Here is a 26,841-nt window from a genome sequence, read left to right as displayed (position 1 = left end):
TCGCTCCTTCCAGGCCCGTTAGCGGGACAACAACCCAGAAAGGCTCAGGCGGGGCCTGCAGGAGGCCCTGCTTCCTGGGAAGGTTCCCTCGGGGCTTCTGCCTAGAGCTCAGGCCTTGGACCTAAGTCGGGGTGCTGGGGGGTGCGCATGGGCAGGGGCATCCAAAGCTTCCTGTGTTCTGGGGTCTAGACTGCCTGGGAGCCCCCTGGGATGCTGGATGCCATCTGGATGTGGAGGAACGTTCCTCCTCCTTCCCAGGAGCTCCGTGCAGTAGAGGAGGCCAGGGACGCTGCCTGGAGGCAGAGGCAAACTTTGGGCCAAGAAGACATGGGAGGGAGACTGGTCAGGTGGCTAGAATATGCCTTGGGAGGAAGCAAGAGTCTTTCTTTTTTTCTTTTTCTCTCTCTTTCTTTCTTTCTTTCTTTCTTTCTTTCTTTCTTTCTTTCTTTCACATATTTTTATTGATTTCAGAGAGGAAGGGAGAGGGATAGAAAGATAGAAACATCAATGATGAGAGAGAATCATTGATTGGCTGTCTCCTACACGCCCCCAACTAGAGACCAAGCCCGCAACCTGGGTATGCGCCCTTGACTGGAATCGAACCTGGGACCGATGCTCTACCCATTGAGCCAAACCAGCTAGGGCGAGAGTGTTTTTTTTGCTGTGCACATAGGCCGTCTTCATGATGCCGATTGTGATATGGCCTTCTTCCCAGGAAGTGGCCAATAGTTACTGTAGATCCGTGCCCTTCATTCGGCTGTGGTTGGGGACCCACTGTTCAGGGGCCCAGGGGGAGTTTTACCCGCCTACCCAACTCCCCACTCCACCCATCCTTACCCAGTCCTTAAACAGCCCCTGTTCTGGGTTCTGGAGGTGACTTTCTGGCTCCAGCGCCCCAGGGACTCCTGGTCTAGTTGGGGAGGGGGCAGACACACACATTCGTCTGTGCTGCCGCTCCACAAATGGTCACGGTGGGCTGGCTGCGTGCTGGGCGCTGGGCCGGGGACAAGAGCAAACCACACAGAAGCAGTGTGGCCGAAGAACAAGCTTTGATTCTGGCAATAGACCGGTTTCAGATCTCACCTCTGACACCTGAAGTGCTCCATGACAAGTTATTTAACTTCTCAGAGCCTGTTTCCTCCTATGTAAAATGGGGTTAATGAAATACCATCTGAAGAGCCTCACACGGTACCTGGAACTTAGTGGGAACCAGTACCTGGTGGCTCTTAGCTCCTGGCCACAGTGGGTTCCCCACCCCAAGCCCTGACAAGGAGCTCATATCCATGTCCCTATGTGTCTCCCCTGTAGAACTAACTAATCCTAGTGTGCCAAGTGCTAAAACAAGGACAGGGCCATTAACTCATTGAAGTTGGTGGGAGGGGAGAAATCAGGGAAGACTTCCCAGAAGAGGAAGCATCTGAACTAGTTTTGAAGGAGTGGCAGGAATGAGCAGAGTCAACAAAGTTGTGCCAGGGTAGAAGAGGAAGCATGTGTAATTGTGGGGCCATGAGTAGTTTGGGGTGGCTGGAGTATGGGGTGGAGGGGTGGTTTCCTGAGCTGGAAGGTGGGCGGGTACGGTTGATAAGGCTGAACCTGCAGCTGGTGGCCTGGTGAAGGGGCCTGTGTCCCCCTGAAGCGCTGGGGAGTCTCAGCTGATAATGACTGTGCGAGAGAGGGATGTGATCAGACCCACACGTCAGGAGGGGAACAAGTCCTGGCTCAGGAGTGGGAATGGACTGTGGGGTGGGAGGTGAGTGTGGGTGGTTCCCCAAATCAGGCCCACCAGGGCCACCCACAGGCCCCGATGGAACTCTGGGCCTCTGAGGCCGGGTCAGGGCACCTTGGAGGTCCCACTTGGTGGCTGCATTCCACAGGCCCAGGAGCGGCCCTGGGCTTCTGCCTTCAAGCAAGGCCACAGCCCGCCTTGGTTATTAAGTCATTACCTGGGCCTCACACAGCCTCTCCATTACGGGTAATTATGGTAACTCCACCGCGGCATTAGCAGAGAGGAGGCCAGCTTCTCCTGGCTTTCAGGCTGCAGCTGGGGCTGACCCCCATCCCAGGCATCTGCCCAGCATCCCAGCCCTGAGTCTTGGGAGAGACAGGGAGACAGTCTCCCCACGTACACCCCAGCCATCAGGTGGGGCCCTCATACAATGCTTGGAGATTCCACTTTCACGAGGCATGACGTTGACCGTGCGGCTTCACTTCCTGTGCCCCGGTTTCTTCCTCTGTCCAGTGGGATAATAGTACCCTAATAGGGCTATATGAGGATTAAACTGGCAAAGCCCTTAATGCTCAATAATTTGAACCATCATCATTTCAAATGCTGACATCATTTTCATCATCATTATCATCATCATCATCATCATCATCATGAAGAGCCTGGGAATCCCTTGAAGGCAGGGTCTAGTCCAGTGATGGCGAACCTTTTGAGCTCGGTGTGTCACCATTTTGAAAAACCCTAATTTAACTCTGGTGCCGTGTCACATATAGAAATTTTTTGGTATTTGCAACCATAGTAAAACAAAGACTTATATTTTTGGTATGTATTTTATGTATTTAAATGCCATTTAACAAAGAAAAATCAACCAAAAAAATGAGTTCGCGTGTCACCTCTGACACGCGTGTCATAGGTTCGCCATCACTGGTCTAGTCCCTTCTTCTGTCCCCTGCATGGGGTGCTCTAAGGCAGGCCCCGTCTCCTCCTCCTTTCCCCCCCGCCCTCCCTCCCCCCCCCGTCCCTCCCCAGAGCAGGTGTGTGGTGGTCAGCGGGGCTCTGGCCTGGCCTCCTGGTGTCCTAGAGATAAGCCTGCGGGGGCCCCTGGGTCCTCGGGGCTGGGGTTGTGCGCACTCAGGCCCTGGTTGAGTGCAGAGAGGAGAGAGGGCCCCAGGAGCTTGCTGGCCCCTCACAGCCTTGGCCCTGTCTGTTCACAGCTGGGGGCAGTTTCTGGTTGTTCCGGTTCTCCCCCCCCAACCCCCGCCCTGACATGAGTGCGCTAATGGGAGAGCAGAGGTGGCTGGGACTTGGGGGAAGGAATCTCCTTCCCCCAGAAAAGCATGTCTGGAGCCCCACCTGCTTCCCGCTGCGTCCACCAGGTGGGGGTCCTGGTTTTACTCCTGAGGACACCTGGGGGGATGTGCGTTTGTGTGCGTGTGCGCATGCGCTTGTGCACACGTGCAGGCGAGCAGGTGTGAGCATTGCTCCTCAGCCCCCTCCCAGCCAGAGAGCTTCCCTCGCAGTTTCAGCGGCTGCCCCGCTGCTCTCTGGGCTGAGGGGCCGTGTCTGCTCCTCACTGAGGCTGGGGCTGGGCCACAGGTGGGCAGGTAGGAAGCTCAGCGGCCTCCCTGGGCCGCGGAACCACGGGGGAGCCGGCCTGCCTGCGCCTTGGCCCCTGCCATGGCGGAGGGAGGGGGTGAGCTCCTCTCCCCAGGGTGGGCACAGGAGGCCCAGTGGGGCAGGATGGAAGCTTGGCCCCCAAGGTCCCCAGAGGCCTGGCTGACCTGGCCAGGGTGGAGTTGTGTAGATGGGGCCAGGCTGGCCCTGCAAGGTGGAAAGAGGGCTGGTGTGGGACTGGGGTAACCCAGTCGGGTGGGGGATGGGGGTACCAGGCATCAGACGTCACCAGTAAGTACCGTCTGTCTCCCCCGCCAGGCGTCCTGCTGGACATCCAGCAGCACTTCGGGGTCAAGGACCGAGGAGCCGGGTTGCTGCAGTCAGGTGAGGCCTCTACCCCTGCCGGGCCCTGCCCCTCCTTCCTGGGGGGTCATTCTCCGCTGGGGCTCTGCTTTGTGTACAGATCCCACTGTTGCCACTCACAAAGGCCCCCCCCCCCTCCCGTCTCTGCTTCTCTTCTGGCAAAAGAAATCAAGCTGCCACGCCCCTGCCCTGAGAGGCCGTGGGAGGCCGAGTGCAGGCCAAGGGCCCAGGTCCCTGCGGGCGGCTCCGGGGCCTCAGGGGACCCAGGGCTCCAGGTTTCATCCGGAGACTTGAAAGGAGCTCCTTAGGGTCAGTAAGTTGGCGCTGTCCTCAGGCCCGGGCAGCCCTGTTTCCATATCCCCCCCCACCCCCAACTCCTTCCATTGCCATCAGCCTGTGAGTTATCGCTTAGATTCAAATCAGGAACCACCCTGGTCAGCCCAGAGCCCTTCCCAGACGTGGGGCAGGAGCCTAGATCTGGGCCTGAGGTTCTTGGCCTGCCTCCCTTGAGGCTCTGGGCCTTCTGACTCTTGGGGAGGCAGGGCTGGAGCCCCTGGGCCAGGGCAGGGTGGCAGGTCATTAAGCAATTACCCCTGCCTGTCGGCCCCTCCCTCTAGGGTCCATGTCTCCCTTGTCCCTGCCCGGCCCACTGCATGGCCCGGGTGGGTCTGAGCTCCTGGCTCCCTGGCCCTCTCACTAGTTGTGGCCATGCTGGCTGTGTTCTCGGCAGGCCCCTCAGACCTGGGCCGAGGCTCAGGGCCAGCACCCCGTCCCAGCCTTGCTGTGCGGCTCCACCTGACTTTGAGGCCCAGTCAGATGTGTGGGAGGAAGCCCATAGGCTGCATTCCAGGCTGCGAACCCCTTCCCCTGCCTGGGCTCTCCTGGGGGGAGGGGTGGAGTGAGCTGGCTTTGTCCAGGAACCTGCCTGACCTGTCTAGGTGGCATTCCAGTCGAACAATGACTTCATACAGCCTGGCTACCTGTTGGGGTCTTTGGGGCTCAGAGAGAGGAGGGGGTGTGACAGCTCCGGGCTCATCCCTACTATGTGAGAGCTGACAGAGTGAGGACTGGGGCAAGGCCGTGTGGTCCAGCACCTCCTAAGGTCCCTGCCATTGCAGATGTCACCTCCACCCAGGATGTGAGCCCAAACCCCCTCCCCTGGCCCTTGCTGGGAGTCCCTGGCTGGGCCAGAGCAAGTCAGCCTGCGCTGGGGTCTGGGACAGGTCCCTCCAGCCTGGGCTGTGCACTTAGAGCAGCGGTTCTCAACCTGTGGGTCGAGACCCCTTTGGCGGTTGAACGACCCTTTCACAGGGGTCTCCTAAGACGATCCTGCATATCAGATATTTACATGACGATTCATAACAGTAGCAACATCACAGTGATGAAGTAGCCACGAAAATAATTTTATGGTTGGGTCACAGCATGAGGAACTGTATTTAAAGGGCCAGAAGGTTGAGAACCACTGATTAGAGAGTTCAAGCCAGGTGGGAGCCTGGGAGGGAGCAGGCTGCTGAGCTGGGGAGGAAAGGGCAGGAGAGAGCCCAGCCACCAGACCCTCCCTCTGTGGCCCCTGGGTCCCTGGGAGCTGCTGAGCTTCATCCCCCCTGGCCTTGGCCGTGCGGACTGATACAGAACAAGGCTCTGCCCCAGGCTCTCCACTCAGCCCCACTAGTGAGGTCAGGCCAGTGCAGCCGCCCAGCGAGCAGGTGGGCGGGCTCTGAGGGCTGTAGCGCTGCCACAGTGATGTCCCAGGCTGCCTTCTTGGCTAAGAGAGAAGTCATGGTGGTCCCTGCGATCCCTGGCGACCTGGCCAGAGATGGACAAATATCCCATAGGCATCATCTCGTTTGATTATTCCTCCTCCAAGCTTCACTTTCTAGATCAAGGGACAGAGGCTAAGAGAGGGGAATTGACTTGCTTAAGGTCTCGTGGTGAGCCAGCAGCAGGCCTGGAACAGGCATTCTGCATATACTGTCCTCTTGGTTTGGGGAGGGAGCACAGATGGCCCCTGGATTGGTGAGTCTTGTCCCAGGTGTCTGAGAGTCTGGACCTCAGCGTTCTCAGGGGGAGGGGATGAGGGTGGGGGCTCTGGGCCATGATGAGAGTCCCAGCACTCTCAGAGACCCCCTAGTCTTACGCCCTGACCCTCACCCTAACACCTACCCCAGCACAGCTGGGATGGTTCCTAGAGTGTCCTCACCCCGTTGGCCATGTGAGCCAAGAAGCCAGGTGAGCTAGACCAGGATATGGCCCAGTGGGCACCCAGGCAAATCACCTAATTGCCTGGGCCGCAGGCACCTGTCTCTTCCCCAAGCCCTGATAAGGTCGGAGACAGGTGGAGGGCGCCAGCCAGGCGTTGGTGCTTGCCCGGATCAAAGGGCCAGGGCTGAGAGCCAGTTGTCTGCTTATTTCTGGGCACCAGGGGCTGCTGGGCCAGGAGACAGGCTGGGATGCGGCTGAGGGTGAGGCCTGGGCCTGCCCCTGCTTTTCCGGTTGGGACCAGAGCGGGAACCTGGCTTGGGAAAAGCCTGCTTTCTGTAGTCCCCTTGCAGGTTGCTGGTAGCTCAGAGCTGACCCCCGAGTCTCCAGAAATCTGGCTCTGGCTCCTCCTGTTTGGGAAACCTGGGCCTCCTTAACCTACACCTGAAGAGGCAGCTGCCACAGACACAGTCCCTGCTCTCAGGGAGTCCCCTCAGATGACGGGATCAGAAAACATCCAGCCTCCAGCCAGGCCTGGGGGCAGGGGCCCAGCTCTGCCCGGACGCAGGTGGAGACGTTCCTCAAGGAGGGCATGTGAGTGGGCTTTGAAGGATGAGTTAGAATTTATTCAGGGGAAAGAACGTCTACTCAGTCTGTCAGGTTGCGTGGCTGTGAGAAGCCTTCCATTCCCCTCCACGCTGGATGAAAGATGCCGGGAAACACCTAAATCGCACGGCTGAGCTTGAACGCTGAAGCTAGCAGGACAGTTTCAGGGGCCAGAAGCAAAGAACTGAACTCACACACAGGAGTGGGAGCTGGTATGAAAGCCCAGTGCTGCAGAGTGTTTTGGGAAAGTATGTCTTAGACGCTTCTTACAGTATTTTTAATGTAAACATTAAGCGATTTTATTGATTTCAGAGAGGGGAAGGGAGAGGGAGAGAGAGATAGAAACATCAATGCCAGAGAAACATTGATCAGCTGCCTCCTGCACGCCCCCTACTGGGGATCCAAGCTCACAACCCAGGCATGTGCCCCGATGGGAATTGAACCATGACCTTCTGGTTCATGGGATGACACTCAGCCAACTGGGCCATACAGGCTGAGCTCATGTAAACATTTTGTATGATGAAAAAAATTTAAATATCCATACAGCGTAGAGAGGATAGTACAATGACCCTCCATCTGGCCATCACCCAGATTCATCAGGTATCTCCGGGCTCCAGGGTTACTTTGTTCTGAGGAGCCGGCAGTGCAGGCTTGGCTTCTCGTGCCGCCGGGTAGCTTGGTTTCCACTCAGAGCCCAGGCAGCTCCCTGATTTCAATCTGTACCCCCAGGCCGGTAGGCAGTGTTTCCATCTGTGGAAGACATCGCCTTCCTGGTTCCGGCTGCATGCAAAGCCTCGTCCAGCCCCTGCTCTGTGCAGTTCTGAGACTTCCCCTGCCTTTCCCGTATAGGCCCGAGGTTTCCAGGAACCCAGCAGAGGCCAGTGCAAAAGTGCTCGTTAGGGAAGCCTTAACGATCCAGATCCTGCCCGGGACACAGGGGACCACTCCCGCTGAAGGCAAACTCAAATGTGAAATGGGTAGAGCACACACAGACACCCACCTTGGAGGGAGGGAGTCAGCTGGCCCAGACAGTGGGAAAACCAGCTCCCGGAGAGCCGCAGAACCCTAGCCGCAGAACCCCTGGAGGGGCCTGAACGCTAGGCAGACTCAACTTGCAAAGCTCTCCGGGAAAGAGTAGGATTTATAAGGCAGGAACAGTCCCTGATTACAAAAGAACAGGGAGATATCGAAAAGACCTACATTTTAAATTCTACTAGAGAAAAATCTAATGGTTAAAATGAAAAAGGGTAGTAATTAGCATTCTTAACAGGTAGACTAGACCCAGTTGAAGAGAAAATGAGCAAGTTGGAAGATGGAGCTGAGGAAATCAGCAGAAGTGCGGCCCGGAGGGGGAAGAGTGAAGGTTGTGGCTGGAGTGTGGGGGGATGAGAGGAGGGGCTGGATAGCAGGCAGGGTCTGATGGTGAAAGGCACCTGGGCTTGGTCTGGGGCAGGGGGGAGCCAGAGAAGGTTTCAGGGCAGGGCAGGTGCCTCGGGACCATTACTCCGGGGCCCAGTGTGGGAAGGGACGGCATTTCCGGCCTAGGGTTTGTGGAGTCATGAGGAAGTGGGTGGGGGGAAGCCCTGGGGGGAGGGGGGAGGCGTAGTGGGGATAGAGGACAGAGGAAGAGCCAGCTCAGACTGAAACCAGACAGCGCATCTGCTTTGGGGCTGAGTCTCCTTCTGGCCTTGCTTCCCTCCCCACTTTGGCCAACGTAGTGACATCCTCTGCTTTGATTCTGAAGGCAAAGCTGGGCACCCCTGTGGCTACTCCCCCAGGACCTCCTGAGGCCTGAGGGGCCCACCTAGGGCTTCTGTCCCAGCAGACTGTAAAGGAGAAGTGGTTCCCGCAGGAAGTCTGGGCATGGTGGCTTTCAGGCACTGCTGGGTCCAGCTGTCCGGGTCCTCCCCTCATCTTGGCTGGCCTGGGCCGCCATCCTCCACATCCCCCGGGCAGGGAGGGCACTCGGCAGAGCCTGGCCCCTGCCCACCCCCTGCTGCCCCAAGCACTGCTGCCCGCAGGATGTGGAGGAGGCGGATCTTTTCCAAATCACAGGCCAGCCAGATCTGGACTTGGTAAAAATAGTCCTGGTTCAGCCCGGGCTAAGGTGGGGGCTGGAGGTGTGCTCCAAGGCCACAGTGTGGGAGCCAGGGCTCCCCAGCTCAGACCTTGCCCACTCCTGCTCCAGGACCACCTTCTGGGGTCAGACGGGGAGCATGTGCACTGAGGGTGGCTCAGCAGCCTGTGGTGGGTCCCGGGGTGTCCTGCCAGGGCACAGAGACCTCAGTGGGGCTGTCCTGAGCTCCTGGGTGCTGGTCCCTCTGTGGGCCCCCAAGGGGAGAAGGCCTTCAGCCAGTACCCTGAGCCCCTGGACCGCTGTGGGGTGGACAGATGGTGCCCATGCCCTGCCTTCTGGTGACTCTCAGCCGCAGGAGGAGGGGGCCTGGCCATCCCACTGGAAGCGGGTGAAGTTCAGCCCTGGCTCCCCCCAACCCCTGTTCCCCCACCCGCCCCATCCCACCCCCTGACTCCCCGCTGGCTACTCCATTGTCCCAGACCTGTGGGCTCAGCACACGTGAGCTGAGCGTGAGCTGAGCGTGAGCTGAGGGAGGGCTTCCCCACACCGGGCCACAGGATGTCCTCCTGTGGGAGCTGCTGGGAAAGCCATCCCCGGGGAGATGAGGGGTGGGGCAGCCGCGTTGCCCAGAAAGCTCTCCTGAAACAAACAAAGACGGTGGGGTGGGGGTGGGGCACAGGGAAGCTTCTAGCCGGGCTGTTCTCTATTTGCAGCAGAGCTGCCTGCCCTGCTGGCCAGATTGGCCTCTGTGCCCTGCCCGGGACAGGCTCACGCGCCCCTGCCTTTGTCTGTGCCCTTCCTCCTGCCAGCAGCATCTTTCCTCCTGTTCCTGTCGTGATCGATTGTGGTCAGCCCCCTCCGCTGGCCTGGGACAGCCCTGAGGGCCAGGAGAGGTCCTCTCTTGTCTGCCTCGGGCAGAGCAGAGGGGAGGGCTGCAAAGATGGGTTGCATCTCCCATTTCCCAGCCGGGGCCACTGGTTTGTGGGGGACTTGCCCAAGACGACACTGACCCTCCTGACCCTGGACTCCCTTGTCCCCAAGGAAAGGCACTGAGGGAAGAGGGAGCCCGGGGTCAGGAGGGTCAGATACCATCTTGGGCAAGTCCCCCATGTATCAGTGGCCTCAGCTGTGACATGGGACAGACATGCTGAAGCTCAGGGTGGTGCCTGGTGACCTCAGCAGGCTGGAGTCAGGGTGGGGACAGGGAGTACCTGCTGCAATAGGGGTGCACCTGCAGTCCAGGGTACCTCTGCCCACCCAGGCGAGCAGGCAGAAAGCCGGGGAGTGGGGTGGGGGGTGGGGGGTAAGGGGGAGCTAGCAGCTGCCTCCCTGCTCCGCTGCAGGCAGACAGGTGGGGATGGACCAGGAGGGTCGGGGTCTGGCCAAGGCCCTGCTCCCTTCCTTCAGCCCCTCTCCACCCACCAGGTGGAGCATGAAGGATGCTGTGGTTCTCTACTGCCCGCTAACTAAAGCCCAAACCTGGTCCTAGTGTTTAGGGCCCATCCTCGCTCCACGCCTTATCTCCCGCTGCTTCCTCCAGCTTCCTCAGCTGTAGCCTGACCCACTTTCTCGCTGTCCCCAACACAATCTGAACTTTCTCTGACCTTGGGAACATTGGTCGGGACCACCCCCCTTCCTAGCCTGACAGTCCGTAGTGTGATTGAGAGCAAGGACTCCGGAGTCAGACAAATTGGGGGTTAAATTCTGGCTCAGCCACACACTAGTTGTGTGATGTCACTCCTTTCAGCCCCTATTGTCCCCTCTGTGCGATGAAGACAGTAGTGAGACTCAGATGAGAGAACCTGTGCTTATGTCCAGGGCACATCCTTGGGCCTTGCCTGTAATAAATACCCCGTAAATGATAGCTGAGGTTATTATTAACAAAAGGCATGGTGCCTCCTTCACCGTTATACAGGATCGCTTATAAGATTTGTAGTTTATATTTTAAGTATTATTATCATGGCCAGTTGCTATGCATCCCTCAATGCCCAGCACCGACAGCACCACCTCCAGGAAGCCTCCCTTCATTATCCTGGCAGGAGCTGGCCTTCCTTGCTGGTTCCCTGACATTTTAGCCCTTTACTCTGGGCAACCCACGGATGGGGTCTGCCCCCGGGACCAGACAGGGTGCAGCTCCCACTCTGATTCTTTCTGCTCACTCCCCACCTAGCACAGACAAGCATAGAGGGAACATTCTCCCTCCCCCCTGAGGTGTGTAAGTCCTAATGAGACCGACATCTCTTTCCTGCCCGTATCCTGGTTTGATCTCAGAAAGGGCCTGGGAGACAGGCCCAGCAGGAAAAATTATTTTTCTAGAGACGAGGAAATGATTTCTGCCTTGATTAATCTAAACAAGGGCCCAGTGTGAACTGGGCGGGGTGTGGCATGGAGCACCTAACGATCCTTATCTCATCCTCTGCCAAGAGCAACTGGGGAGTCGCTACTTTTATCTTCATTTTACAGAGGAGGAAGTTGGCCTACTGGAAATGACTTAGACCTGCGCCTCAGAGTCATTGTTAGATTTTTGGGAATCGTGTGAGCTGGTTTTTAAATACAACCATTATTAAAATCTAAATTATATAAACTTACGATTAAACAACTTATATTAAAAACGAAGGTAATAGCCCTGGCCAGGGGTTGGGCGTCGTCCCGTGCACCTAGAGGTTGCATGGGACATTCCCCTGGGTTTTGGGCTCCATCCCCAGAAGGGGGTGTGCAGAAGGCAGCTCATCAATGTTTCTCTCATTGATGTTTCTCTCCTCCCTCTCCCTTCCACTCTTTCTAAAACCAATAAAAACAGCCCTAGCCTGTTCTGCACAGTGGATAGAGCGTCAGCCTGTGGACTAAAGGTTCCTGGGTTTGATTCTGGTCAGGGGCATGTACCTTGGTTGCAGGCTCCATCCCCAGCCCTGGTCCAGGTATGTGCGGGAGGCAACCAATTGATTTGTCTCTCTCACATCGATGTTTCTCTCTCTGTCTCTCCCTGTCCCTGCCGCTCTCTCTAAAAATTAATGGAAAAATACCCTCGAGTGAGGATTAACACCCTCCAAAATAATAATAAAATAAAATTAATAAAAACATGTTTTAAAAAAACACAAATGCCCTAACTGGCTTGGCTCAGTGGATAGAGCATCGGTCTGAGGACTGAAGGGTCCCAAGTTCGATTCCGGTCAAGGGCATGTACCTTGGTTGCGGGCACATCCTCAGTAGGGGGTGTGCAGGAGGCAGCTGATCGATGTTTCTCTCTCATTAATGTTTCTAACTCTCTATCCCTCTCCCTTCTCTCTGTAAAAAAATCAATAAAATACATTTAAAAAAAACACAAAAACACAAAGATGTTAAGTACAATTCATCACTTCTTAATTATTTTACTGTGTTTTACTCTTATCTGTGTTCTTAAAGCTACTTACTTCTATTATATCTGCCTGGTAGAAATACTGTATATACTAGCATTTCTCAACCTGTGGGTCGTGACCCCTTTGGCGGTTGAACGACACTTTCACAGGGGTCGCCTAAGACCATCCTGCATATCAGATATTTACATTACGATTCATAACAGTAGCAACATTACAATTATGAAATAGCAACGAAAATAATTTTATGGTTGGGTCACACATGAGGAACTATATTTAAAGGGCCAGAAGGTTGAGAACCACTGGTATATACAGTGCTGTGTGGAACAGTGACATCACAATGGTAGCTTGAAATCAGCCAGGGTGGGAGTCTTTACACCGTGGAAATTGGCACACAGTGTACATCCGGAGAGCCAGTTGTCCAACATTTGTCAGTATACCACTAACTGAGGCACAGAGAGGCTGTGACCTGCTTAGGTCACCCAGCTGGGAACGAACAGAGTGGACTTAGAACCCAGGCAGTGTGTCCCTCGTGCCCACTTTTGTGCATCTGTATGTTGATTATGTCCAAGGTCCAGTCACACATAGTTGGGATTAACAGGCCCCCACACACCCCATACATACTGTTCTCACTAGGATAGGAGACCGCCATACCCTCCAGCCAGCCCTCTCTCCCCTAGTTCATCTCCTTCCCTCTTTCCTCCCCTCCCCCTTTCTCTTTACCAGTCCAGCCTCCCTGGGGAGCAGCCCAGCCCATGTGCACATTCAGCCTGGTGTCAGAGGCCAGTCACTGGCCACCTTGTCTGCCCACTCCCAGCCTTTGTCTGGCCATCTGCCCATCAGCTGTGGGACTGTCTGCCTGGGGGGGGGGGCAAAAAGGGGGCTGCCTTGCCTATTGACCCAGACCTACCTTTGCTTGCTGGCCTCTTTACCCCACCTGGGACCTCCAAGGCCCCTCCCATCACCGGCAGTGGCATCCCCACGGAGTCCTCTGAGCCTCTGCCCTTGTCTTGCTCTGGAAGAACAAAACCAGGTCAGATCACTGCTCTGCTCACATCCTCCAGTGTTTTCCTTTCTCACCCCAGGCGCCACAGCAATGGGCCGTAAGGCCGCAGCCCACCTGGCCTTTCCCCTTTGCCTCTTGTTCCAGCCACTCTGGCCTCTTTGCTGTTCTCAGATGTGCTAAGCACACTCCTGCCCCAGGGCCTTTGTACTGCCATTCTTGCCCCAATATATGCGTGATTTGTTTTTTCACCTCCTCCAGGTCTGTGTTGAAATGTCAGTTTCTCTGACCCTTCTTTTTATTTTATTTTTTTTTAAAAAAATATTTTTTAATTGATTTCAGAGAGGAAGGGAGAGATAGAAACATCAATGATGAGAGAGAATCATTGATCAGCTGCCTTCTGCTGGGGATCGAGCCCAAAACCCAGCTGACGCTTTATCCACTGAGCTATACCAGCTAGGGCTGCCTGTTTTGTTGGATGGATGGACGAATGAATAAATGAATGAATGAACAAATGAACCACAGTGTTTCCAAATGTCAGGGAAGCCTTGCAGCCGGCTGGGAGGGAGGGTGCTGTGATGTGTCAGGGGAGGGACCTGGCGTTTCGGCCCATTCTGCCCTGACTGGCTGTGACCTTGGGTCGTCCTCTTCCCCTCTTCCCCAAGTCTCACGGGGAAGGCAGTGTGGCCAAGCATCAGGACCGCTGGCTCTGGAGACAGACAGGCAGGATCAAATCCCCACTGGGCTGCTCACTACTGGTGGGGCCCTGGGCAGGTCCCTTCTCCCTGAGCCTGTCTCCCATCTGTGAGGTGGGACGGGCTGGAAGGATCCACAGGGGGCTGTGCGGCGAGGCCTAGCGCAGCTCCTGGCATGTAGAACCTGTTCCACGAGAACATCTGTACTGTTTTAAAAGTACCCAAGGGCTCCCCTCCAGCTGGGTAAGTCGGGGGCCTGCATACAGAGGATGGGGTCGTAGAATCACCTGAACCCAGAGGGCCTTTCCTGCCGCCCTGGGCCCAGGCCTGGCTGCGGCTGCTTCCCCATCATCATGAGCATTTCTCCTTCACACGCGCTTCCTCTCTGGGGCTGCTGCCTCGGGCCCTGGCCCAGGCTCAGCTCTGTCTCCTGGGCTCTGGCCTCGAGCTGGCGTGGGGTGGGCAGGTGGGTCCAGGCCCAGGGACCCTGCCCGGCCCTCACGCTCTCCTCTGCCGCACAGTGTTCATCTGCAGCTTCATGGTGGCGGCGCCCATCTTCGGCTACCTGGGCGACCGCTTCAACCGGAAGGTGATCCTCAGCTGCGGCATTTTCTTCTGGTCGGCAGTCACGTTCTCCAGCTCCTTCATCTCCCAGCAGGTGAGCCTGGCCGGACGGCCTGTCCCCTCCGCTCCTCCGGTGGGTGCGGTCTGCTGGCCTGTCTTCGTCTAGACTGGGGGTTCCAGCTCCTTTGCTCCAGCTCCAGAGAGTATCCTCCAAGGACAGTGGGATGGGGGGTCTTCGGGGACTTTTAGAAACTGGCCCTGCAAATAGGGCCTTCCCCACACTGGCCGGGACTGAGGGACCCACAGCCCAGCAGCCGGGCTCTCTAAGCTGCCTCTGATCTGGGGCGGATGCGAGGGACACGGGGAACTAGGGAGTCTGGCCTAGGAGTCGGGACCCATTGGTTCTGGTCCTGGCCCCACCATCATCTTGCTGTGAGCCACTACTCCTGTCTCGGCCTCCCACAGTTTGATGACCAGCTAACTACTTGGATCAAAGTCTTAGGGAAGCCAGCGTGACTTCAACATGAGGAAGATGTTTCTTACTCAGCTCTCACAGTTCTGGGTTTGAATATATCAGTTCTGTTGCCCACTCAGCCTTGTGATCTGGAGAAACTTACTTAACTTCTCTGAGCCTCAGTTTCTTTACCTATAAAATGGGGATAATACTGCTCAAAGGGTTATTGTGAGAAATAACTAAGCCAAGAATATCTAGGCCCTGGAACATGGCAGGTGTTCAGCAAATCATTACTTTTACTCTTTCTTCCAAAAAGGAGATATGTTGTTTGAGAGGTAGTGAGTTTCCCATCGCTAGGGATGTTCAAGCAGAAGAAGGACAGTCACATGATGGTGACAGTAGAGCAGCGGTTCTCAACCTGTGGATCACGACCCTTTCACAGGGGTCGCCTAAGACCATCCTGCATATCAGATATTTACATTACGATTCATAACAGTAGCAACATTACAGTTATGAAGTAGCAACGAAAATAATTTTATGGTTGGGTCACAATATGAGGAACTGTATTTAAAGGGGCAGAAGGGTGAGAACCACTGCAGTAGAGGGAGGTAGAGGGAGAAGGGGAGAATACCAGATCTGTCCTCAAGAAGTTTCAGCTTAGGGGACAGAGGAGGAGACCCTGGCCCTGTCCTTGGGAGCACCCAGGCTGGGGGTGGGAAGATGTGACAGAAGGTCCCATGTTTAGAGCCTTCAAGATGTGCTGAGTGCTGAGAGTCGATGTGAGGAGTGCAGTCTCTTAAAATCCATGGTTCAAGGAAGGCTTCCTGGAGGAGGTGGCATTGAGCGGGGCAGGCAGGACAGGGAGATGAGGCCTTTTGGTGGAGATAGCATGGGCAGAGGGAGCAAACCCATGGGTGCAGATGGTGGGGTGTGTTCAGAAATGGAGGGAAAGAGTGTTTTGGCTGGAAAGGAAGGCAGGGACCAAGTCAAGGAGAGCTTCAGATGCCAGGCGGGAGGGCCTGGGCTTCCTCCTGAGGGCAGTGCAGAGCCCTGGAAGAGTGTGAAGAGGGACATGGTGGGTCAGAGTTACATCGATCGAGAGGAGGTTGGAAGCCAGGGCAGAGGGAATCAGCAGGTTTGGGGATACAGCTTTCCTTCTTGGGCTGCTTCAGAGGAAGGTCAGGCTCAGGAAAGCTCTGAGCCGTAGTGTCAACCTGACACCCACAGTAAACAATGGGGCCTGGACCGGAAGCCGCTAGGGCCTCGCTGGGCTTGCCCTGCCTGGCCAGGCCCCTTGGTGCTATTTCTGGGACTGACCAGTGAGTCCAGGACCAGGATGCCAGGGCTGAGCCCCTCCAGGTGTGTAGAGGAGAGAGGGTCGGGAAGAGAAGATGAGCAGAGGCAGAGAGAGAAGCAGACAGATCACCCCAATTACTCTATAAACTCACTGCAAGCACAATCCGAGTCCCACAGGATTCTGAAGTTAATTTGGCAGAGAAAACGCCTAGGAACAGCCAAGGACATGGTGAAAAATAACAGCGAAAGGGGACTTGCCCTCTCAGTTAATCCAACATGGCTATTCTACCTGGAACAGCAGAGGGACAGACGAAGCCATCGGGAGACACAGTTCTCCTTCCTGTGGGAATTGGCTGTAGCATCAAAGTTGCATCTCAGGGTTTTGGGAGAACTGACTGTCCATCTGGACGAAACATAAAGTTTAGCCCGTATTTCGAACCACACGTCAAAATAAATTCTGGATAAGTCAGAGTAAAGTAAAAAGCAAACTATAATAGAACTATGAATCAACAAGCAAAAGACAGATAACCCAGTGGGAAAATGGGCAAAGGATAGCGACAGACAGTTGCGGGAGAAGATACCCAGTGGGCATTGACAGTAGGAAGAGACTCTACCAGGGTGGGCAAACTTTTTGACTCGAGGGCCACAGTGGGTTCTTAAACAAAAGCATGGATGGAGTGATTGTGTGAACTAATATAAATTCAAAGTAAACATCATTACATAAAAGGGTACGGTCTTTTTTTTTTTTTTAGTTTTATTCATTTCAAAGGAGCCGGATCCGTGCCCACGGCTGGACTATACTCTCTCAAGTAATCAGGGAGATGCAAATTAAAACAACAATGAGATAGCATTTCACACCCATCAGATTGGCAACAATTAGAAAGGCTGGCAATAGTAAGTGTTATTCAAGCTGCTGGTGGGAGTGTAAATGGATAGACTCTTTGGAGAGCAACACGCCAGGGTTTTGCAAAATTCTAGTTGTGTAAATCCCACAGCCCAGCCTTTTACTTTGAGGTCTATGCCCAAGCCAGAAACTCCAACTTGGGGACACAAGTGCATGTGAGGATGTTTGCTGTATCTTAAAATAGAACAAAAGGGAGACTAACTAAAGGACCATGACGGGGAAAGCCCAGATAAAATGGGGTGTCTTCATCTCATGAGACTTTTTCTTTGTTAATACTCACCTCAGGATATTTTTTTCATTGATTTTTAGAGAGAGTAGAAGGGAGGAGGAGGGGGGGGAGAGAGAGAGAAAAACGTCGATGTGAGAGAGACACATCATTTGGTTGCCTCCCGAACGCACCTGGACTGGGGCCAGGTATTGAACTTGCAACCCAGGCACCTGCCCTTGACTGGAATTGAACCTGAGACCCTCCGATGCGTGGGCCGGTGCTGTAACCACTGAGCCACGGCAGCCAGGGCATCTTATGAGACTCCTAATCACAAAAGAAGGAACTAGATCTATATTAAAAGATAAAAATGAGGGAAAGAGCAAGTTGTGGGACAAGATTCATGGAATGGTTCCTTTTATGGTCATGTTTTTTCAAAGCACATGGGACACTAAATGCTGTTTGTTCATTGGTACGTGGGTGTGCAAGTAACAAGTGCACAGAGCAGTGGTCTGGGGGGAGGGGCGGGGGGGAGTGGGGATCAACAGGATCCCTGGTCCAACAGGGCTGGCTTGCCTGCTCCTGTACCGAGGAGAATGGCTGAGGACACCCCTCCCAGTCGCGGTCCTTCTACAACAGGGGTCCTCAAACTACGGCCCGCGGGCCACATGCAAATACAAATATTGTATTTGTTCCCGTTTGGTTTTTTTACTTCAAAATAAGATATGTGCAGTGTGCATAGGAATTTGTTCATAGTTTTTTTTTTTAACTATAGTCTGGCCCTCCAACGGTGTGAGGGACAGTGAACTGGCCCCCTGTTTAAAAAGTTTGAGGACCCCTGCTCTACAATAACATACCAGAGAACACTTCTCTCATTTGGGGATGGAATGAATAGGCCTTCCTGAACGAGATGTGAAATCCAGAAGCCCTTAAGGAGAAATGAGCAGACCGGACATTCTCAAATTAAACAACACGAAGTGAAGCTTCTGCCTGGAGGAGCTCCATGCACGAAGTGGAGAGAAAGATGACGGAGACTATTTGTGACATACGTAATAAAGGGTCATTACCCAGGATGTCCAGCAAGCTAACAGAAGTCAAGGCAAGAAAGACAGTCCAACAAAAAATAGGCAAGGGCTGTGGGCAGATGGCCCCCAGGAAAAGAAGTAGAAGTAAGGAACCAGGAAAGGACTTGGGGATGGAGAGAGTGACGAGCTACAGAAATGAGAGGCGCAGTGATGGCTGAGCAGGACCAGTGACTCAGAGAAAGGCCCGGAAAGAGCCGGGCAGATGGAGAGAGGGAAGCAGAGCCCGGAGGAGGGCTGGAGGTGGGCGATGCTGGCCGGATGGGTGGTCAGGGTGGGGCTGGGGAAAGATGACCAGCTGGGTTCTCAGGCCCTGGGCAGCTGGGGACAGAGAGGACCGGTCCACATCAAAGGGGTCGTACACTGGCAGTGGGCACGGCCCCACCCTTCCCAGATCCGCAGGGCTGAGCTCTTTGATGTGTGTGTGTGTGTGTGTGTGGTGGGGGAGGAGCACCGAGCACTGGGCTGCCCTGCCCACTCCCCACTCACACTTGCTCCTCAGTGCTGCCAGGGCCAGCACTCGGGGGGTGACTCGGGCTCCCAAGGCGGGGCCAGAACACAGGGAGGAAGTCTCCCAATTGGGGGGGTGGGGAAGACACAGGCTTGTGCCCACGGTGCTTACGAGGACAGAGGGGGCCTGTCTGGGCCAGAATTACAACACTCAACGTGGGAGAGTCAAGTCCCATCTCAGCACTGGGCCAACCAGGCCCTGTCAGACCCACTCTCTGGAGGGGGAAACTGAGGCCCAGAGTGGCCTAAGGGTGCCGTTGTTGCTGGGGCAGGGGTTGGGCTCCGACCTCTCCCCTAGCCCCCGGGCCCTGCAGGGGTGTGGGGCAGAGGGGGGGCGGAGGATGAGCAGGCGGAGGAGCAGGATGGTCCCAGCATTCTCCGCCCCTCCCTCCCCCACAGCACTTCTGGCTGCTGGTGGTGTCCCGGGGGCTGGTGGGCATCGGGGAGGCCAGCTACTCCACCATCGCGCCCACCATCATCGGCGACCTCTTCACCAAGAACACGCGCACGCTCATGCTGTCCGTCTTCTACTTCGCCATCCCGCTGGGCAGGTGAGGGTTGGCGAGGTCCCCTCCAGCTCTGACCACGCCTCTCCCTGAGGTTTGGTCCTCGGTGACCTAAACATGCGGGGGGCAGCCTTGGGGCAACGCTGGCCCTGCTCTCCAGGCCGCTGGCCGGGCGGTTGGGGCAGGTGGGCAGGGGTCCTGCCTCGTGGACGGTGAGCATCTCCCGCCCCCACCTGTCCTGCTGACTGTGCCTGTCTTCCCTGCAGCGGCCTGGGCTACATCACTGGCTCCAGCGTGAAGCAGGCAGCCGGAGACTGGCACTGGGCTTTGCGGGTAAGGACACCTCCAGACCAGCTTGTGCCCAGGGTCACCCAGAGATCTGGGGACAGACCCCGGGCTAGGATGCAGGCCTGGGCCTCCAGGCTTCCCGCCCTGCAGGCCTGCACTCTGTTGGGGACTCCAGGTGTGAGCAGAGCCCAAGTCAGGCCCCTCACCCTCAGGGCCCCCCAGGCTGAGGGGCGAACTCTCCCAGCAGGTCAGGAAATTCCAGCTCCACGATGGCGCTTCCTGCTGTGAGCGCTGGCTCTGTGCTAGGGCGAGGCTGAGACAAGACCTCTTGGGGGCCTGCAGCCACTTCCTGTCCCCGGAAACAGAGATCCCCAGTCTCGCAGAGGAGAGGAAGCTAAGACAAAGTGTTTTTTCCTCAAAAGCAGGAAGGAAGCAGCCTCCGTGGAATTCCTTAATGGGAGTGGGAGCGCATGGGGGGTGGCAGCAGGTTTCCCGGTTCTCACGAGCTGGAGCCGGCACCGTGGAATCCAGGCTGCCTGATGGCCCCCCATGTGGAGAGAAGCTGGGGCCTGGAGTTTCTGTTCTCACACGGGGCAGGACCCAGGGAAGACCCCAAGGGGGCCCTGAGCCTCTGTTCTGGGACCACACGGGCTCCTCCCACATGATAACCTACCTGGTCTATGTGATGGATGCTTCATGCCCAGCCAGTCCCTTCCCAGAGACCCACAGGGCGAGGACCTGCCTGGGAAACTCTCCCAGACCCAGGGGTTCGGGCAGGGCTGGTGTCTGGCTCCCTGTCCACAGGCACTCTCTCCTCTCCCACTCATCATCCCACATGCTTATCCATTCCCTACCTGTCTTCCTTCTTTCCATCCATTACCCACCCAGCCATCCAGCCATCTTCCTGCTTTTCCATGTGTTAATGCACCCACCCAGTGATTCATCGTCCCATCGTCCATCTTCCTGTTAATTCACTCATCCATCCATTCTTCCTCCCATCTGTCTGTCCACATACCCAGCCATCTGTCCTCCCTCCTCTATCCATCTGACCCCCCCCCCTCCCTTCTTCCTGCGGTCCCCCCTCCCATCCCGCCCCTGCTCTGGACACTGCAGGCTGAGCCCCCAAGCCCTTTCTACCGACCTCATTCCCAGCGGCTCTGCTCAGCCGCCCAATCGGGAAGGCTGAGCAGATGCCAGCCCAGAGGAACCTGGAGCCCAGAGCCCAGAGTGTGACCTGCCTGCGCTCCCCCTCCTGGTGCAGCAGAGACAGCGCCGGCGTGGCCCTGGCATCCTAACCTGGTGCTCCCTGTGCCATCAGGTGTCCCCTATCGCGGGCATGATCACAGGAACGCTCATCCTCGTCCTGGTCCCAGCCACGAAGAGAGGCCATGCCGACCAGCTCGGGGGGCAGCTCAAGGCCCGGACCTCGTGGCTCCGAGACATGAAGGCCCTGATCCGCAAGTGAGTCCTGCTGGGGGGTGTCTGGTGAGAAGAGGGGGGCCCGCCCAGCACCCGTGGCCGGACTCCCTGCTGCTGTCTCCGCTGCCGGCAGTGCTGGGAGTGACATGGGGGCCACGTGTTGATTACTCTGCCCTCCCGCCTGGAGCCCGGGAGGAGTGGGGAGCGAAGGCTGCCTCCGGGCCCCACTCAGTGTCGCTGCCCGGCCTCTCCCCAGCCGCAGCTACGTCTTCTCCTCCCTGGCCACGTCGGCCGTGTCCTTCGCCACAGGGGCCCTGGGCATGTGGATCCCGCTGTACCTGTACCGCGCCCAAGTCGTGCAGAAGACGGCAGAGGCGTGCAGCAGCCCGCCCTGTGGGACCAAGGACAGGTGGGGCCAGGCCCAGGTGGGGGAGGTGGGCGGCGAGGGACGCTGGACAGAGGTGCCGGCCCTCTGCCCCAGCGTTGGCCTTCCTCTCAACCCATCCCCCACCTCCTCTGTCCCACAGCCTCATCTTCGGGGCCATCACCTGCTTTACGGGCTTTCTGGGTGTGGTCACGGGGGCAGGAGCCACTCGCTGGTGCCGCCTGCGGACCCAGCGAGCCGACCCGCTGGTGTGTGCTGTGGGCATGCTGGGCTCTGCCATCTTCATCTGCCTCATCTTCGTGGCCGCCAAGAGCAGCATCGTGGGGGCCTATGTGAGTGCAGTGGGGGGCTCAGGGGTGGTGGGGAGCAGCCTGGCAGGAGAAGCAGTGTGATTTATGGGGAGGCTCCTATGTGCCTGTCCCTGTTCTGTCCAGGGCCTGTCCAGGGCTCGGCTGTGGGCATCTTGATAAGCCACACAATCCTCACGAGCCTGACTGCCAGGAGCTGCAGGCCAGGGAAGGCTGGGAGGCTTTGGGGTTCCCTTCCTGCAGCCAGGGTGCAGGGAGCAAGCTGAGGCCACGGGTGTGTGTGTGGGGCTTCCTGACGGTTGTTCCGGTCTCTCCTGGGCAGATCTGCATCTTTGTTGGGGAGACGCTGCTGTTTTCTAACTGGGCCATCACCGCAGACATCCTCATGGTGAGGCAGGCTGAGGTCGCCTCTGCTGACCAGGCCTCTTGACTCTCCAGGCAGCTGGGGAGGGCGAAGGAAGGGGAGGAAGAGCTGCAGGACTTGGTGGTGGTGGTGGTGGTGGAGTGTGTGTGTGTGTGGTGGTGGGGGAGGCAGGCTGGGAAGGTGAGCCTAGAGGCAGGGAGGTGATCAGAGATGTTGGGGTCTGCATGGAGCAGGGCCTGAAATTGGAGTGTTGAGCAGGCTGGATGGATGTGGAGACTGGATAGGGAGGGGATGTCTGGAGGCTCACGTCTGTGGCCAGGAGGCTGGCAGTGCCAGGCTGGCACCAAGGGGTTGCCGCCTGCCAGCGCTCCTCCCCCAGGGTCTGAGCTTCCATCGACCCAGCTCAGCCTGCGTCCCAGGCGTGCCTGCCTGAGTGCCCGCGGCTAGGCTGTGGCCAGGCGGACAGAGGCCGTCTTCACAGGGCCAACAATGGGCTCCAGACCAGCCGGCCGGGGACAAAGGGCTGTCTGAGCGCAGGGGGCGGGGGTCTGTGTCCCTGGGCGAGGTTGGGTGCAGCCCGGGAGGGGCTGTGGTCCTGGTCAGTGGCAGCAGTCTGAGGGTGGCGAGGGTTGGGGATGGGGTGACACCTGGTCCTATGCCCTGGACTCCAAGTCAGTGTCAGGAGAGAACTGGGAGAAGGGGGTGCAGAGCCCAGCAGGGTGGGGTTGGGGTGGGGAGAGTGTCTGGGAGCTTCAGGGACAGGCCCTGGGGCAGAAGGCTGAGGGCTCCTCTGGGCCGATCCTGGGGCACTCAGGGTTTGGTGCCACTGTAGGGGGCAGCCCAGGGGATCAGAGGTGGCCGGGCACTGGGCTCCTGCCAGCCCCTCTTCTCCAGGAAGGCTGTCCTGCCCACCAGTTTCCTGCATCTCTGCCTCCCTGAGCCGTCTCTCTCTCACCCACACCAGGGACTGGGCTGGGGGGTACAGGGGGGTCTGACTCAACTGTGCCTAGGCATGGAGCCAGGCAGGGTGGCAGGGGTTGTGGGGGTGTCACTGCACATGCCCGGAGTGGAGGGAGGAGGAATCTGTCTGAATCAAGTGTGCTTGGTGCTGGCAGGAGGCCCTCCCTGCCTCTGCCCCCAGGGGCAGCCCCAGCTGCTGACAGAGTTTGGGTCCCAGGGAAATCGTGTCCCATTTTATTTAGTGTCACAGCCACGTGACGATTGTTGGAAATGGGGCCACACAATCCCATCGGGTCCAGGTCTCCTCCCTGCCCCCTGTAGTGGGGTGCCCAGGGGGCACTGGCTGCTCCCACAGACTGTCCAAGGGCAGGCACTCTGCCTGGAAGAGGAGCTCAGGGCAGGGGGCTGCTGCCTGCCCATGCTCCTCCTCTGGCCTGGGCCCTCGCAGCGCGGGGCTGCCACCGGTGGTTAGGGCCTGCTTGGTCTGACAGGGTTCCCGGCCTAGCAGCTCCAGGCACTTGGTACTTAGGGTGCCCAGGGGTCAAAGTGCAGGCTCTTCCAGGTAGGGCCCTTCTCCCCCTCCCTCGTGGGCCAACGTAGGCCTTGCCAGGTCCTCAGGAGGGGAACTCTGGTGGGTCTGTAGCTGCAGGAGGTGAGGGCAGGAGGCTGAGGAGTCAGGGGCCTGACCCTTGTGTAACCTGTGTCCCTCTGGGCCTCAGTTTCCCTGACCACTGCAGCTGGCTCTCCAAGAGCCCAGTGCAGAATCCAAGGCGGCCGGTCTGTGAGCTGGGGATGAGCAGAGGGCCCTGGGGCAGAGGTGGGAGGGAGAGGGGGGAAGGAGAAGGGCTGAGGGGGGTGAGGTGCTAAGACACCAGGGCAGAAGGGATCTTCAGAAGTGTCCTGACCCCAGGGATGAGGCCAGGGGGTGGCCTGGCTCCCTGGCCTCTGACCTGCCACCTTCCTCCACAGTACGTGGTCATCCCCACCAGACGGGCCACCGCCGTGGCCCTGCAGAGCTTCACCTCTCACCTGCTGGGGGACGCTGGCAGCCCCTACCTCATCGGCTTTGTGAGTGCCTGGGGTGGGCGCGGCCGTGGTGGGTGACGGGCTACAGGGGCTGGCCTGCCTTGACACGCACCCACGATCCTCGCAGATCTCCGACCTGATCCGCCAGAGCACCAAGGAATCCCCGCTCTGGGAGTTCCTGAGCCTGGGCTACGCCCTCATGCTCTGCCCCTTCGTCGTGGTCCTGGGTGGCATGTTCTTCCTAGCCACTGCCCTCTTCTTCCTCAGTGACCGTGCCAAGGCCGAGCAGCAGTGAGTGGGTGTGGGTGGGCCGGCTGCCTCCGCTGCCACAGCCCTGCCTGGGTGGGAGGGGGTGGTCGCCTGGCCCCTGGGGTCCCGCCTCCCTGACCTCCTGATGGAGCTGTGGGAGCCTGTGGTGAGCCAGCTGTGCCTGTGGTTCGAGGCTTGGGTTTTTCTTGGAGCTAACGGTTTTCAGAGCTGGGACCCCTCTCCTTCCTTTTTCTCTCATTTTCTGACTTTCTCCTCTTTACTCTTCTCTCTCTTTCCTCTCCCCACCCCTGGGCTCTCCCACCTCCCCCTGGGGCTGACGAGGTCCCTGCCCAGCACGTCCGGTCAACCGGCCCCCGTGACTCGATGCGCCAGAGCAGTGCCCGGGCCCGGCCCCCGCTGATGTGCCACCTTGACCCCTGCCCGTCTCTCCCCCAGGGCGAACGAGCTGGTGATGCCACCCGCATCCATGAAGGTCTGAGGCGGTGAGTGCAGGCCAGGGAGGCTGAGGGGGCTCCTGGGAGGGGAGGCGGGACTAGGGAGGGGGCACTCAGGGCACTTCCTCCTGAGGATCGGGGGAGGGGTGCAGGCTCCCTCTTCCAGTAAATCAGCCCCCTTCCTTCCTCAGAAGGGCTGAGGGCACAGGTCAGGGCCACGACTCCCTGCTGTCATCCTCATTTCCTAGAAGTGCCACGGCCTGACTACTTTGACCTTCCTCTGGACCTGGCCCCTGGGGCAGCACTTCCTAGCAGGGCAAGACCCAAGGTCACCACCCCATACCCTGGCCCCCACAGACCCTCACCCCTTTCATGCCCCCAGAGCCCAGAGGAAGTCACTTCTCCAAACAGCAAGGGAAAGGAAGCTTTAAAAATGCCTCCCAAAGCCCCACCTCTGACCTCTGACCCCCCTTCCCTCTAGGTGCCTCTGGAACTATGAAGAATGCTCGCTCCCACCTAGTCTGGGAAGTGTCCTTCAGCATCCCAGTCCTGCTGGGCTGCCCAGCTTCCCACGGGACCCACGGCTGGACGCCCAGCTCTGGTCTGGGACAGCTGAGTGGCCGTGGCTCCACGAGGCCACGTCCTCAACTAACCTGGAAGGCTGTGTGTGCTGGGGCCACGTGGTCAGACAGACCCCCAGCCCTGGGCTTGGCCTGCAGGGCCGCTGGGACCCAGGGAGAAGACAGCCCCCAGTGAGTGTGTGGAGAGAGCCTGGCCTGTCACCAGCTTATATGATCCTGGGCCAGGCCCTGACCTCCGCAGACCGCGGGGCCAGGGAGTCAGACTTTGCAGTGCAGCTGGCCGGGCAAGGCACCACCGGCAGCTCTGAAGACCCAGCAGCTCCCGGACTGCGCAGAGAGGTCGTCCAGGCCTCGGGGTGGCCCTTCAGGCTCTGAGGCTCCCTGGTGTGTGGGGACCGGAGCCTTTCGGCTGGGCCTCTGGACTCAACCTGGCAGAGCTGGGCAGCTGTCGCTGAGAACTTCCTAGCCTGGCGGTCACTCTAGAGGGCACTTGTCTCGGTGGCTTTGTCCGGGCATAGCCTGGGTCCCTCAGGTGGAGACCACCCCAACAAGGAGCTGGCATCACCAGGGGTGAAGGCCCTGGTGCTTGCTACAAGCCACCTGTGCCCCAGGCCTGAGATCATTGGGGGTGCCCACCACACAGGGCTCCTTGAAGCCCCTGGAAAACCTGTTCATCTCCTGAACCCCCCACAGGAGCCAGACCACTCCTGCCCCACTCTAGACTCTTTCCAGGGGCAGGGCCCTGGGGGATCATTCCCAGAATCCCTGGGGCAGTGGCCAGGGCTCTGACAGCCAGAGGAAGCAGCCTTCCACTCAGCTTCCTGACCCAGGGAGTAGCCTGGTGGAGGCTGACATCCCAGAACCATCTCCATCAACATCAGCTGCCGCTGCTCACGCGCATTTCCACAGCCCACTACTGCCCCCAGCCGCTGGCCACCCTATGGTCCTGTCTGCATATACCACCCCACCCTCATAGCCACATGCAGGGTGCAGCTGCCAATGTCACCTGAGCCCTGGTCCCCAGCGTGCAGCTTCTCATGTCTGCTCCGCTCCACTCCCTCCCTGCACACGTGCTGGGCCTAGTGGCCAGGAGCCCCTCTGAGCCAGCCTAGACAATGCTCGCTGCCCTGTAGTTACTGGCCGGTGTGGCTTCAGTGGTGTGGAAGCTACTGGAAACCCCACTCCCTGCCATGCTCTGGGGCACCCTGGGGGCCTAGCGAGGGGGTGGGATCCCTAAAGACCAGCCTGGCCTCCACCCCCACCCCAGCCTCAACTGGGGCCCCAGCAATGTTTTCTTGTTGTACAAGAACCAGGTCCAAGTGTTGCCTCCTCTTCCTTCCGGAAGCCAAACTGCTCCTTTATTTTTTAGAGCTGCTGATTGTGAATCTCAGAGTCTTAAGAGAAGCCAAATATATTCCTCTTGTAAATGAAGAAATAAACCTATTTAAATCATGCTCTGGTGGCTCTTGCAGGAAAGCAGCGTGGGGGGAGGGCACAAGGAGTGGTCACACCTGTGCTCAGCCAGCCTGTGGCCAGGCCTGCACTGGGGGGGGGGTCTACGAGCTGACCCACCTGAACATGAGCCCTCACCTGGCCCACACTGCCAGGAGCCAGGGTCCCAGCCCCATACGACGTACACGTGTTCTGGGCTG

The 26,841-nt window shown here is 57.8% G+C and overlaps 1 protein-coding gene across 5 annotated transcripts in view; it reads left to right on the top strand.

Annotated features, from left to right (window-relative positions):
• SPNS2 (SPNS lysolipid transporter 2, sphingosine-1-phosphate) overlaps nt 1-26,643 on the top strand; it is a 37,650-nt gene extending 11,007 nt beyond the window's left edge. Inside the window, exons 2-13 of one of the 5 annotated variants that reach the window (XR_009449099.1) lie at nt 3,656-3,721; nt 14,155-14,291; nt 19,048-19,199; nt 19,421-19,487; nt 20,761-20,903; nt 21,118-21,270; nt 21,389-21,578; nt 21,877-21,942; nt 23,848-23,946; nt 24,032-24,195; nt 24,508-24,656; nt 25,090-25,191. Coding sequence is in view for 3 of the 5 variants with exons in the window: in XM_059669029.1 (XP_059525012.1) it covers nt 3,656-3,721; nt 14,155-14,291; nt 19,048-19,199; nt 19,421-19,487; nt 20,761-20,903; nt 21,118-21,270; nt 21,389-21,578; nt 21,877-21,942; nt 23,848-23,946; nt 24,032-24,196; nt 24,466-24,656; nt 25,090-25,564 (1,904 nt within the window). In the remaining 2 variants the exon portion in view is untranslated. Of the gene's footprint in view, nt 1-3,655; nt 3,722-14,154; nt 14,292-19,047; nt 19,200-19,420; nt 19,488-20,760; nt 20,904-21,117; nt 21,271-21,388; nt 21,579-21,876; nt 21,943-23,847; nt 23,947-24,031; nt 24,197-24,465; nt 24,657-25,089 lie in introns of those variants that run through there. The other 4 variants (XR_009449098.1, XM_059669029.1, XM_059669031.1 and 1 more) reach the window with 4 other exon arrangements.
• Nucleotides 26,644-26,841: the final 198 nt, after the last annotated feature.

This window comes from Myotis daubentonii, chromosome 16, assembly GCF_963259705.1.
Source record: "Myotis daubentonii chromosome 16, mMyoDau2.1, whole genome shotgun sequence".
NCBI classification, from domain to species: Eukaryota; Metazoa; Chordata; class Mammalia; order Chiroptera; family Vespertilionidae; genus Myotis; species Myotis daubentonii.
The sequence above is the reverse complement of the archived record's forward strand: the minus strand, read 5'-3'. Positions and strand labels throughout refer to the sequence as shown.